The 12,691-nt window shown below is 33.4% G+C and overlaps 2 protein-coding genes across 2 annotated transcripts; both read left to right on the top strand.

Annotated features, from left to right (window-relative positions):
• Positions 1–5,102: 5,102 nt before the first annotated feature.
• LOC115229520 (protein disulfide-isomerase-like) lies at positions 5,103–6,788 on the top strand. Its single transcript, XM_036499233.1, has 5 exons — positions 5,103–5,230; positions 5,264–5,455; positions 5,562–5,704; positions 5,799–6,245; positions 6,399–6,788. Exons 1-5 carry the CDS (start codon positions 5,107–5,109, stop codon positions 6,786–6,788), a joined length of 1,296 nt encoding a protein of 431 aa, XP_036355126.1. The 5' UTR covers positions 5,103–5,106.
• A 2,410-nt stretch (positions 6,789–9,198) lies between these two features.
• LOC115229519 lies at positions 9,199–12,585 on the top strand. The gene is made up of 3 exons (XM_029799853.1): positions 9,199–9,246; positions 11,698–12,300; positions 12,331–12,585. The coding sequence occupies exons 1-3, from the start codon at positions 9,199–9,201 to the stop codon at positions 12,583–12,585; spliced, it is 906 nt and encodes a 301-aa protein (XP_029655713.1).
• Positions 12,586–12,691: the final 106 nt, after the last annotated feature.

The raw sequence follows: 12,691 nt of genomic DNA, 5'->3' as shown, positions 1-12,691 counted from the left end.
TTGGTGGTCTTTTGGTGTTTTGATTTACGAACTTCTGGTAAACCAAACTCCATTTGACGGAGATACAGAGGAGGAACTTTTCCACAATATCCTTCATTTTACGATCCAAATTCCACCTGGATTAAGCACCGATGCGCAAAGTATCTTGACGGATGTATTTGTTTTCAAGATTTTACATTTAGCTGTTGGTTAGAGATCCTGAAAACCGACTCGGATGTAGAAGAGATATAGGTGAGTCAGAAATTTTTAGTCATGCTTTTTTTACGAATCAAATCTCATTCCCCGATCTCCGGGTCAAAAAAATAGAGCCACCATGGATCCCGAACTTTGTTTTTATTTTGAGGCTTCTTATTTATTTTAATAGGCACACGAATTTGATACATCATACTTTGACCAATTTTCTGAAAAGCCGCAGCTATCAAAAATTTATAATAAAAAATTAAAGAAAATAAAACAACAACTATTTATTGATTTTGATTTAACTATTCAATAATTTATATTTTAATTCCAATCCTTTATCTTTTAACTTTTGTTAATAATAATTTTGAACTTTATGGCAGGGGTCACCAAACTTTTTTCACTCACGGGCCGGATTGACCCCACAACAATGAACGCGGGCCGGAGCACGTACACAGGATTATAATTTTACTAAAAATTTGTTTTTTAAAATAAAAACTAATTTAAACAAAAATAAAGTAAACAAAAATTTTAATGAGAGCTATGGAACTGTGATCTTTTTTGATAACTTCATTAATATTTGGTTTTAAATTGATGAATCCTATCACGAGAATTGATTTTAAGTGTCCGTCAGTCAATTTTGCATGATGGGCAGACTTAACATATTTCATCCTCGAGAACGTTTGCTCACATTGGTAAGTTGTGCCAAATATAGAAATCATCTTCATCATCAAAATTCTTTAGTCTCAGAAACTCATAATCCTTGAGATATTCGTAGAACTCAGCGAGTTTGATCTGTTTGTGACAATCTTAGAGCTGTTCTTTTGATTGTAAGTCAATAACTTCTAATTGTAATTCATGTTGAACATTCTCAACATTACAAGAAAATGAATTTTCGAACAAAATTATATCGCTTTCAATTTTGTCAAGTTCAGAAAATTTATGTAAAAAATTATGTTTTAATTCTTTGATAATTCTAATTTAGAAAGTGATGTCGATCTCATTACTGTTTGCCTCACAAAAACTTTTAAAACATGAAAAGTGTGAAAACTGATTTACTCCAAGTTGTGACTTGAATAACATCAATTTTTGTCAAAATGCTTTAATTATCCTGTAAAAATCACAAATTGAGTTTTTTTTCCTTGTAATTTCAAATTTAACTCATTCATGTGAGCAGTAACATCATCCAAAAATGATAATTTTGATAGCAGACAAGATCTGATAATTAGGGATAATAGTTATTTTTACTGGTTAGAAAAATATCAATCTCACTTCGGAGTTTATAAAATCTATTTAATACATTACCACAGCTAAGCCATCTAACTGCAGTGTAATCAAGTATTAATTGAATATCTCGAAATAGTGCGTGGGCCATAGTTTGGGCAAAATTTTTGTTTTCGCGGGCCAAAATTTTATTTTTGGATGCGATCCGGGCCAAACAAGAAAAAATCCTTATCGGTCGCAAAAAATAACGATATATGAAAATCCTCTTGGCTAAGACAGAGGATCTCGTTTTGTTTGCAATCATGAACGGTAACGCACAAACTATCTGTTTTTTCTTGGAACGAATCGTTCCAGGGCAACGTCATTTTCTTAGCATTGTCGGTTAATTGCGGATATTTTTTGACACATACAAAATTTTTGCAAAAGCTCAAAATATCTAATTCAGAAAAATATTTTTATTTAAGTGTAGTGTCGCATTGAATTTCAAGTAATTCTCCCGGGTTTTCTAATAAGAATTACCTCACCTACTTTCCACCTAGAGGAAATCATCCCAAGTCGCAAGCTCCCGCTAAACAAGACCTGTAAGGCGGTGCCTTCTTGAAGATGGCCATAGGGATCCAATCCAGGCCCGTCTTACTTCAGGAGATTGCTGCCAGAATATGCCTCCCCTCTTCCTAACAGGCTCTTCAACTGTTTCCAGAAGTCCGGGAAGCGGGCAACTTTCGAATTCATGGATTTCTCTTCTGATCTCCCTCTGAAGCCGGCTAATCTAGCCACGAAACCAAACACAGTTTACCTCGTGAACGCATTTATCCCGTAGTCTGGACAGACGTCTCTTGAACCTAATTTTATTTAAAACCCGGTACGGGAGCGTGATCAGTCAGGGAAGCATTGATTCCATTATCTAGCGCCTCCAACTCACGTATGTTGGCGCAGGTATTCCTCACTAGAAGTGAGGGTAACCTGCTGGCCATGAACCTCTCCAGGTTGGCTCAAGAACCAGACCGGAGGTCAAAGTATCCCGGAACCCTTTGAGGAACTGGCTCTCAGAGTTCGTGCAACAGAGGCAGATGGTCGCTCCCAATATCGGGCGATAAAATTGTTTTACTAGCCCAATTTAGCATTCCAGGACTGACCAGTGCAAGCCCCAGCCAGCCTTGTTCTCCTCGCGAGTCGATGTGGTTTGGCTCACTTGAAAATCGGACTTCCAGTCCGAGGTCTTCAACTAGCGTCTTCAGAAGCAAACCATGCGCGTTGGTTATCCTGAAACCAAGTTCTATGTGCTTGGCATTCAGGTCCCAAACAATAATGTATTAATCCTCCTATTAAGTCTATTTTATTTTCAAATGGATTAGAATTAGCTAATATTTGTCACCAATTGTTACAAATTAAGAAATTAATCTCAAATTTTACAAAAGTACAGAAAGTGGTGACAAATATGCAAATACTTTCGGACTTAAGTCGACTAATTTTACATTTAAGTTATCATATTTTACCCCAATAGCGGTCGAGACATCGGGGATACTCGGAAACGCTTTTTTTCCTTCGTCGGCTTGGGACGAAGATCGCCAAGAAAAGCAAAAACCCCAACAAGACCCGTTATCTTCTCCAAAGAGCCTCATTGGCGATCGCCCGGGGGAACTGCTTCATTCCTCTGGCTTTCGAGACCAGTGGGATAATTGGACCCAAAGCCCTCAAACTCCTCTCAGATATTGGTTTAATCATCTCGAGGAGGAGTCACGATAGTCGTGAAACGAGCTACTACTAAATCTAATGATAGGTGTGCTATACTATAAACAATCTGATAGAAACAAAATATTGATAATTGCCTCAAATGATTCCCAGCTTCGAAGGGGAGCTAGAAAAGTCCATCCCGTTCGGGCCTGGCATGCATCGGCTTGTCAGGCTTGAACGCAAGGTAGGGCAGGTGAGAGCCCTCCTCCTTGGGGTCCCCCGGGACTTCGAGGATAAAGACTTTTTAGAGCACCTGCAGCGGGAGTACCCCAGTGCCTCTACCATTACAATCTGATGGAAACAAAATATTGATATTGCCTCAAATGATTTTGAATCCATGAAACTGCATTGTGAAACGATTCATTCAATTTATCACTATGGATTTAATAAAATAGAAGAATATTGCAAAAATAATTTTTGCATAATCAATCGAAACATAATTACGGATGTAGTATCATCATGCCACAAATGTCAGTAACGTCAGCCTTTAAAGACAAAATATCCACTAGGTGTAAAATTTTGATAGAAAATTTCTATTAAATTCTATCGAGTATATCTCAATTATTTAGAACTTACAGCCTATAAGTATTCTTAAAAAAGAGAAAATCCACAAATTTTCGTAAAACCAAGAAATACAGAAATCTTGAAAGTATGTGAAATAAGATTCCAATTTGGACGAAAAGGACAATAAATACAAGACCATTTCTTACCAAAAACCTGTAAACTTGAATAATTGACGCTATGCCAAACATTGAATATGCTCTCAAAATATTTTGGGAGCGAGTTATTTTAAGTAATGAAAGTAAATTTAATATGTACAATAGTGATGGAAGAACTTTTGTATGAAGAAATCGCAAGGAAAAATATTTAACAAACAATCTGACAAAGACAGTAAAATTCGGTAAAGGAACTATCATGTTATGGGGTGCCATGAGCATTATTGGATTCATTAATTTGGTTTTGATAAAAGAGAAGATGGGTGGAGCTTTGCATGTTAACATATTAACGAATAAAATTATCTCATTTCTGAACAAAATCGAACATAAAGATCCTAGTTACCAACATGACAATCATCTGAAACATACTTCGGCGATAGCAAGGCGCTTTTTTCAAGTCGAATTGCTACCATGGCCTGCACAAAGCCCAGATTTGAACCCCATAGAGAATGTTTGGGCCTTTATTAAAGAAAAAATCAAAGGAAGAGAATTGTTGAAAAAGGAACATTTATTTGCAGAAATATCATCGATTTGGAATGACCTTAAAACAGAATACGCAAAAAGTCTCATTAATAGCATGACAGGCCGAATACTAAATGTAATTCGAGCTAATGGTGAACATACTAGATATTAATTAAATTTGTTCAGTTTTTTTTTTGGTTTTGAATTTTCGATTTCTTAAAAAAGCGCATAAATATATATTTCTCAAAAAAACTAAAAAACGTAAAATACTTTATTTCATGTAAATAATTAATTTGAAACATATTTGTAATATTGTCCCATTGTAAATATTTGAGAAAAAGCGTGTTCAGTTTTTATTTTTGTTCACTGTATGAATGATATTTAAGTTATTGTATCAGAGCATTTAGGAGACTTTGAAACTTGCACATATATGACAAGTGGACACAGGTCAATAACAAGATAGGTAATCTACAACTCTTTTTTCTTTTCTTATTAGTTTTTGAATTGTTTTGACCTAAAAGTTCCTCCGCAAACTCTGGTTTTGGAGAACTTTTTGGTATTTCCGAAAATTTTCGGAAAAATTTGAATTTTTTAAGGGTCGCTTTTTTAAATTTTTTTAATTTTTTTTCCTTTTTTCACTGAATTTGATACTTTGAACTAATCACAATTACTTGTAGTGTTCTATTCCTGATCTTTGTCAATCATAAAATTATTGACAATATTTATTATTTGATATTTTAATTTAGAATTAATTGGTTAGCTTATTTTCGTAAGTGAATAAATAAAAACACGTATGTTTAGTATGTTTTTTCTAGTTACCTTATTCGTTATCTGTAATCAATCTCCAGTGGAAAAATTAGAAGAAGATAACTTTACAAAATACATTTCTGAAAACAAGTATGTTCTCGTCAAATTTTGTATATTTGAATTATTTTCATTTTAATCATCAGATGCCCCTTGGTGTGGTCATTGTAAATCTTTGGCACCCGAGTATGTTAAAGCTGCCGAAAAATCTCCCGATCTTGGCGTAAAAGTAGCCGAAGTGGATTGTACTGAGGAAACTGAACTTTGTCAGACAAATGGCATCAAGGGATATCCAGTTATTAAATTATTCACGAATGGCATACCAATAACCTACGAAGGTAATCTCTGATCTTGTCATTTCAGGTCAAAGAAAATCCCAGGATATTCTCCAGTTCTTAAAGAAGAAAACGGGGAAGTCTCTCGTTCTGGTTTCGTCTGAATCAGAATTGTCCAACTTGACTAGTGGATCGTTCATTGTGGGCTATTTTCCTGTATTGTTGATTCTTATTTTGTCACAGGACACAGAAACCCAAGACTTCCAGGAGTTTAAAACTGCTTCGATGTCTGGAGATTTACAATTTGTCTATGTCACCGACTTCTCTCTTCTTTCTAGTCTTAGTTCTGAGTCTGGGAATCTGTTTTTCTTTAGAAATGTTTTATTAGCTGTTAATATATTAAAAGGAGGATAAAAAGACTATTCGCTTCAGTGGAGAAATAACCAGCGAGGCAGTCGACAAATTTATCGATGATAATTACATTCCCGACGTCGTCTGGTTGACGAGGGACAATATGAAATATGTTTTCAAGGATGGTCTCAAAGTGGTGGTGTTTTGTGTCAACTCTACGATGCCTCCAATTCTCGGATTCCCTCAAGTTCTGGAAGAGGCTGTCAATACTGTCGACATGAAGGTTTCTAATCGTTTTCAAGCTCAGATACAATTTGTTATCATCGATGCAATTAATCCCGATTTCGTCGGAATTATAGAGTTTTTTGGATTCTCGAAAATCCCAAGTTTTGGAGGAGTGTATTTAAATGGGTCAATTTCTAAATTTTTCCCCACCGACGATTCTTTTGAAAAAGATAATATAGTTGACTTTGCGGATAAATTTTTAAATAATAAACTGGAGGTGCTAATATTGACATTTCATTTGTAGAGAACTCTAAAGAAAGAGGCTGTTCCGGAGGACTGGGATAGTAATCCAGTCAAAGTGGTGACTTTGTTGAATTTCGACCAGGTTATATTTGACTCGGATAAAGACGCATTTGTCATGTTCTGTTAGTCCAATAGTTTTATATTTATAGATGCTCCCTGGTGCGGTCACTGTAAAAAGTTGATGCCCATTTGGGATCATTTGGCTTCAAGCTTCGAATCTAATGATGGCATTATCATTGCTAAGACTGACGCGACAAAGAACGAATATGATTTCGACATTCAGAAGTTTCCGACGCTTGTGTTTTTCCCTAAATCAGCAAAGAGCTTTGAAACACATTCGGTCTATACTGGAGATCGAAAACTAAACGATTTGGTTGGTTTTGTTAAATCCATGTCTTCATCTCCATCGGTTTCTTTTGTAGTTTTACTTTTGAGGTTTCTCCTTCAGAAGAACTTTAATGTAGTGACTGGACTTTTTCTTTCTTTGGAGGTACCTTGTCTTATTTTGTTCATTTAACGTAAATCAAGTAATTGCTTAAAAGTGCTAAAACAGCTCCTGCTCTTTAGGATTTAAGTTTCGAATTAGTTGCTTTCACATTATCCATCGATAGGTGAAATATATGCATCTCTTAATAAAATTATGCGATTATTTTAAAGTCTAAATTTGTTCATGTATCTTCCGACTTTGAATATACAACGGTCTATGGGCATGATTTTGTGTTATCAACACTTTTTCGATATTGATCACTCCGGGCTGTTTTATGCACCATCTGTTTATTTATTTGATAGAGACTAATCAAAATAGATTCGAATAGACCAAAAGCACCTCAGAGAATTGCCGTCGTGTCGCAATACAAACTAAAAGTCTAGCTAGCTATAATTAGACACGCACACCGAAAAAGAAAGAAAATTAATAAAAATTAACAATATTAGTTCAGTCTTCATCCGGAACAGGAGAGATCACTGGCACATAATACCATGCTTTATAATCGTCCCTCCGACGCATAAGGTCGTTTACCTTGGCTTCCAACATTCTTTACGCATCAAAACACGAAAATAATACGCAAAGTCTCTGGCTTCACATATTCGGACGTAGTGAGCTAAACACAGTTCGTAGTGATACATGGGATCCTGTGTCAACCATGATATAAATCGTTGAATAGGATGCTGAATATGAGAAAATTGATCAAACTGGGTTATATTCCCAAACTTCAGGTTCGTAGCCTTCTGGGATGTCAGCCAGGGTTGCACGACCTGTGCTAAGATTACAATTGACAACCGATAAAAATATTTGTGTAAAGTATTAGGAGAAATGAGGGAATGGCAGCCATCATTGTATAAAAGTGCTAAAATTTAATTTTCTTTATACAAATTCATTGACTATTCTGTTATTCATAAAAGTGGATGGACGGAACTTTATTGAGGGAGGTCCTCCTGCATTCCGAATGAAATCTATCATTTACGTTTTATTTAATTATTAACTAAGTGTTATTCGCTGTGACAAAATGTTTTGTGTTCTGTTTAATAATAGTGGTCCAACGTGAATGAATCTACTCATCAATCAAATTTATAAATAATATTAAAAAATTATAGATATTTCTTTGAGCGTTAATTAAGATATATATAAATTTGAAATTTCCTCAGCACTATTTTCTCTTTTCTCTACACAAACTAAAATCTCAAATATTAATAAACCATACAGTCCGACCCCAAAATGGGGCAGACCCCAGGGGTGGGGCACCCTCGGATTTTGGGGCACCCCCGCAATTTGGGGCACTTTATTCCAAAAGTACATTTTGGCAGAAAAAAAATAAAAATCGATAAAAAATTATGGAATTTTTGGGGCACCATAAAATCATTTATAAGGAATTAAAAATAAAATAAAATTATAATAAATTAATTATTTTTTGTTTTATTTTCAATTTATATTTTTATTGTTGTGGTTATGGATTACGAAACTAAATTGAAGATTGCTAAAGAAATTTTGAAGAAAAATTTATCTGAGAGGCAACTAATGAAAAAGTACAACACAAGTAAAGGAACAATATCAAGAATAAAACGAAATATTGTACCTTTCTTGCAACACGGCAATACTATTTCTGAGGAATATGACACATTTAAAGCCGATAAAGATAAATTTGATGATCAAGTCTTTGAAATATTTCAAAGACTACGCGTAGATAAAATTCCGATTTCAGGCCCTATTTTGAAAAAAATTGCCTTAGTTACAGCTTCAAAAATTGGATTTACTTCTTTTAAAGCTTCCAATGGGTGGCTTGATAGATTTAAATTGCGGCATGAACTTCAATTCAAGTCAATATGTGGTGAAAAAGCTTCATGTGATTTATCTTATGTGAAAAATTATTTTGAAAAATATGACCAGAAAGTATTAAAATATGGACCTGAGAATATATTTAATTGTGATGAAACTGCGCTTTTTATAAAAAGAACTCAAAAATCATTTGTTGAACAAGGCGAACCGTGTTTTGGTTATAAACAAGGGAAAGAAAGACTCACTGTTCTTCTATGCTGCAGTTTAATCGGGGAAAAACTTAATCCATTGATTATTGGAAAATATAAAAAACCTCGGTGTCTAAAAAATTTTGATGTTCAAGATTTTGGGTTATTGTATTCATCTTCTCAAAATGCATGGATGACTGGAAAGACTTCTAATGTTGCACCAAGTATGCTCCGAGATTTTTTTGATTTTCGGCTGAAATTGACGAACAATATCAGACAAAACTCTACAAATAAAAAGAAAATAACTGAATATTTTAGTAAAAATGTTTTTTGATGTTTATTAATGGTTTAATTTTTAAAAAAATAACAAACCCCTGTTTTTGGGGCACCCCCGCATTTTGGGGCACTTGGTGCCCCATTTGGGGGTCGGACTGTATTGCTAAAATCAAAAAAATTTTTATTCTAACATGCGGCTCTCGGAATTTATGATGCGGTCCGCAAGCCTCATTGCAACAGTAATGTTTATTGGAGTAATGCAACACTAGTAAAACAGTATATTTTCTTTGTTTTAATAAAAATTTAAATTTATAGAAATGAAATTCAAAACACAAACGAGGTAAAAAAGTGAATCTTGGATCCAAGATTTGGCTTTTGCAGTTGATCTTACTACACATTTGAACGACCTTAATATGGAATTGAAGTGCAAAAACAAGCTCATATCTCAGTTGTCAGATGATATTAAGTGTTTTATTTCGAAAATAACACTATGAAAGTTTCAACTATTGAATTAAGATTTAGCTCATTTTTCTACTTGAGGAAGTACTGTTGGTACACATGCTGTAATGAGTTTTTCTAAGTATGAAAGAAAACTGGATGTGTTGTTAAAGAAATTTTTGGAAAGATTCAATGATTTCTCGCCTTTTGAACAGAAATTCATAGCACTATTCGCTTTCGATGCTTCCAATATAGATAAAAATTTACAAATAGAATTGTTATGGATCTAATCGGCTGGAATACCTGTTTTCTTTACGCGCATCTTCACGAAAATTTTTAAAAATTTATAAATTTTGTTACCAAAATGTTTGGTTAGGCATATCTGTGTAAACAACTTTTTTCATTTATAAAATTAACAAAAACTGTTATAGAACACAACTTGCAAATTATAATTTATCGTTTTCATTAAAGTCGGAATTACCCGAATTATTGAGCTCGATATATCAAAAAATGTTTTGAAAAAAAATTTCAATCATCTGGAAGTAACTTTCTAAGAATGATTGAAAGATGGTGATTACATATTTAGATTTCCTAATTATGGTTTTTCATCAAAAAACAATCTTTTCTTGATAAAAAATTATTATAAATTTGGACCTCGAAGCGAAATAAGTTTGACACCCCTGCCTAAAGGAAACTCTCAACATCTTATGTTATCCTAATTATTGTCACAGGTACTATGTGATGGTAAATTAAAAATAATCGCGAAAAATCGATTTTTGATACTTAATGTCTTGTATTTAACGTCATTATGTGTGTTTAATGGTACTTGACATAAGCTTTTTAAGTGCAAATGAAATTTTATCGGCTATTGCCAAATTTTTATTTTTGATAAATTCAAAAGAAACAGTTTTTGTATTTACAACCAGTTGACACTAGCAAAAGAAAAGTGCACCGCCACTTGGATTGCAAAACAGCAAGCTAAACGAAAACCGCCGAGAAACCTCCATGGGTTTACAGTAACGGAGAATCTGAAATACTTTGGGGTTGAAGTTGGATCCAATGGTTCTTACTTCAGATACATCAACTCGAGGAGAAGAAAATGCGCTCAAATTCTCAGGAGCATAATTCACTTCCACCTTTGTCAGGAAACGTTTTTATATGTTTATAAAACGTGCGTCGAACCATTGCTTACCTACGGGTTCGAGGGATGGAATTATCGCTAAGCTCGAAAAGACGAGACGATATGCCATCAAATTGGCAAATGGACTCCAGCTGGACCAACCCATCCCTCAAGAGATCGAAGACGCGACGGAAACGTTTGGAAATGTTCTTGAGAGAGCCTTTTCCTCTCGAATCTCTAATTAAACATAAAAAAGAGGGAAACAACGGAGAAGAGGCATACGTTGTCTCATTAACTTTCTCTCTCTTTTTTCGGCTTTTCAGTTTTAATAAAAAATTCATTCATTCAACCAGTTATTTCTGTAGCTTTTAATTAACCCCTTTGCCTGAATCCGTTTCTGTGTGAAACTTTAACCCTGAAATTTGAATAGTGCACGGAGATTATTATGTACTTCAAAAATATAATTATCAAATAATGCAATTTCACCCCCAAGGATTGAGTAATTAATCAGATTTTATTTTCTTGAAAGAAATTCTAATTTGTACTGAATAAATCGATAACAAAACTTTCAGTGTGTTTAAAAATTGATGTATTCCCAGTTTTTAGGATCCAAAACCTCTATCCTTTCAATAAACAGACATGTGGTTGGTTAAGGAAGAAGGACTGGTGTGTCATTCAACGGTGGCTAAATTCGGGCATACTATTTGCAGATATAAAATTCTAGGGTTGTGGGAGAACATTTTGAGGTTATATAAAAAACGTTAAAAACGATTATTAAACAAAAACTTGATTATTATCCATTTGGCCTACATATTAAACCACATTTATTAACTTTTGAGAGTTATCAAAAAAATTTTAAATATTACAACTGCCTACTTATTAAGTTTATACAAAAACATATGTAATAATTGAGTGAATGTTTTTAACAAATTTATTGAATATATATCCGAAAAGTTAATAATTTCAAATTCTTAAATAAATAAAGTACTTCAACTTTGATTGTCTAACCCTAATGACGAGCATGCATGTACTTAGTTTTACAGGAGTTACATTGTTTCCATTTTTAGGGCAGACAAAACTTTATTGTTTTAGATTAAATAAATTTTTGAAATATTTTATTTTAAAAATATAGAATAATCTCCAAGGAGTTGAGATTCCTATGCAAGTTTCCAAAAAGTTATCAGAACTGGATATTTATTATCTAAACAATGATTTTAAGGATATTAAATTTTTCGAGTCATTAGAAAATGTTTCAAAACGAAAAATGATATTCATTGGATCACAGAAAATAGTTGAAATAATCAATAGACTAATCACAGAGTGTATTATTGGAGAAAATTTAGAGCTTATTTTTAAAAGCAGCGAACAAATGTCTGATAAACTCATTTCTTTAATTGAAACTCATAAAAAGTTGTTGAAATCCTTTAAACCAGAATCGACATTTCCATCTAAGGAAAAAGCTTTGTCGTTTTCTTTTAAAAATATATGCCGGGAAGTGATGTTAAAAAACGATTTTGTTTCCAGTTTAATGGAAAAAATTGAAAAATCCAAGTTTATTGAACTTCTAGAGATTTATCGTTCTTTTATAATTGAAAAGCTTGTGATTTCTGCATCCGAAGAATCCGAAAAAATAATAAACATGACAAATCTTTCAAATAAAAACGCATCTGAAAGAACAATACTCAAAAAACTAAAAGATGATGTTAATCTTTTAGCTGAAGAAAAAGAAAATGAAGTATTTTGCAAATCATTTTTAAATTAATAGTTGAAAGAAAAAGATATAATCATAAGAAAATTGCAGGCCCAACTGGAAAATATTCAGAAATGTTCAGATGAATATATTCGACGTACAGTCGGAGAATCAGAGCTTCAATGTGAAATCGAAAAGTCTGAAAGAGCTAAGAAAAGTGAAAAACTTGAAAAGGAACTGGAAACCGAAAAAAAGCAATTAGAGAGCGCAATTCAACGGAATAAAATTGTTGAGCAAAATTGGAGAGGGGTTGGAATTTTTGCATTGTAACTAATAGAAAAAATATAAAATTGAAAGTGAAATAGAAGCAATTATTCAGAAATACGACGAGAAAATGCAGGATCTACAAGTAGCAAAAAATATATCATTTTTAGGA

The sequence above is a fragment of the Octopus sinensis genome, unplaced genomic scaffold (genome assembly GCF_006345805.1).
Source record: "Octopus sinensis unplaced genomic scaffold, ASM634580v1 Contig12956, whole genome shotgun sequence".
Taxonomy (NCBI): Eukaryota; Metazoa; Mollusca; class Cephalopoda; order Octopoda; family Octopodidae; genus Octopus; species Octopus sinensis.
The sequence above is the reverse complement of the archived record's forward strand: the minus strand, read 5'-3'. Positions and strand labels throughout refer to the sequence as shown.

Excerpts from the sequence above, each read along its gene's own strand:
- LOC115229520 (XM_036499233.1), top strand. The coding sequence starts at position 5,107 with ATGTTTAGTATGTTTTTTCTAGTTACCTTATTCGTTATCTGTAATCAA. Across the intron at positions 5,231-5,263 it reads GTATGTTCTCGTCAAATTTT|ATGCCCCTTGGTGTGGTCAT; the intron begins GTATATTTGAAT and ends TTTAATCATCAG. Across the intron at positions 5,456-5,561 it reads CATACCAATAACCTACGAAG|AATTGTCCAACTTGACTAGT; the intron begins GTAATCTCTGAT and ends CGTCTGAATCAG.
- LOC115229519 (XM_029799853.1), top strand. The coding sequence starts at position 9,199 with ATGCGGCTCTCGGAATTTATGATGCGGTCCGCAAGCCTCATTGCAACA. Across the intron at positions 9,247-11,697 it reads CCGCAAGCCTCATTGCAACA|AATAATCTCCAAGGAGTTGA; the intron begins GTAATGTTTATT and ends TTAAAAATATAG. Across the intron at positions 12,301-12,330 it reads CTGAAGAAAAAGAAAATGAA|TTGAAAGAAAAAGATATAAT; the intron begins GTATTTTGCAAA and ends TTAAATTAATAG.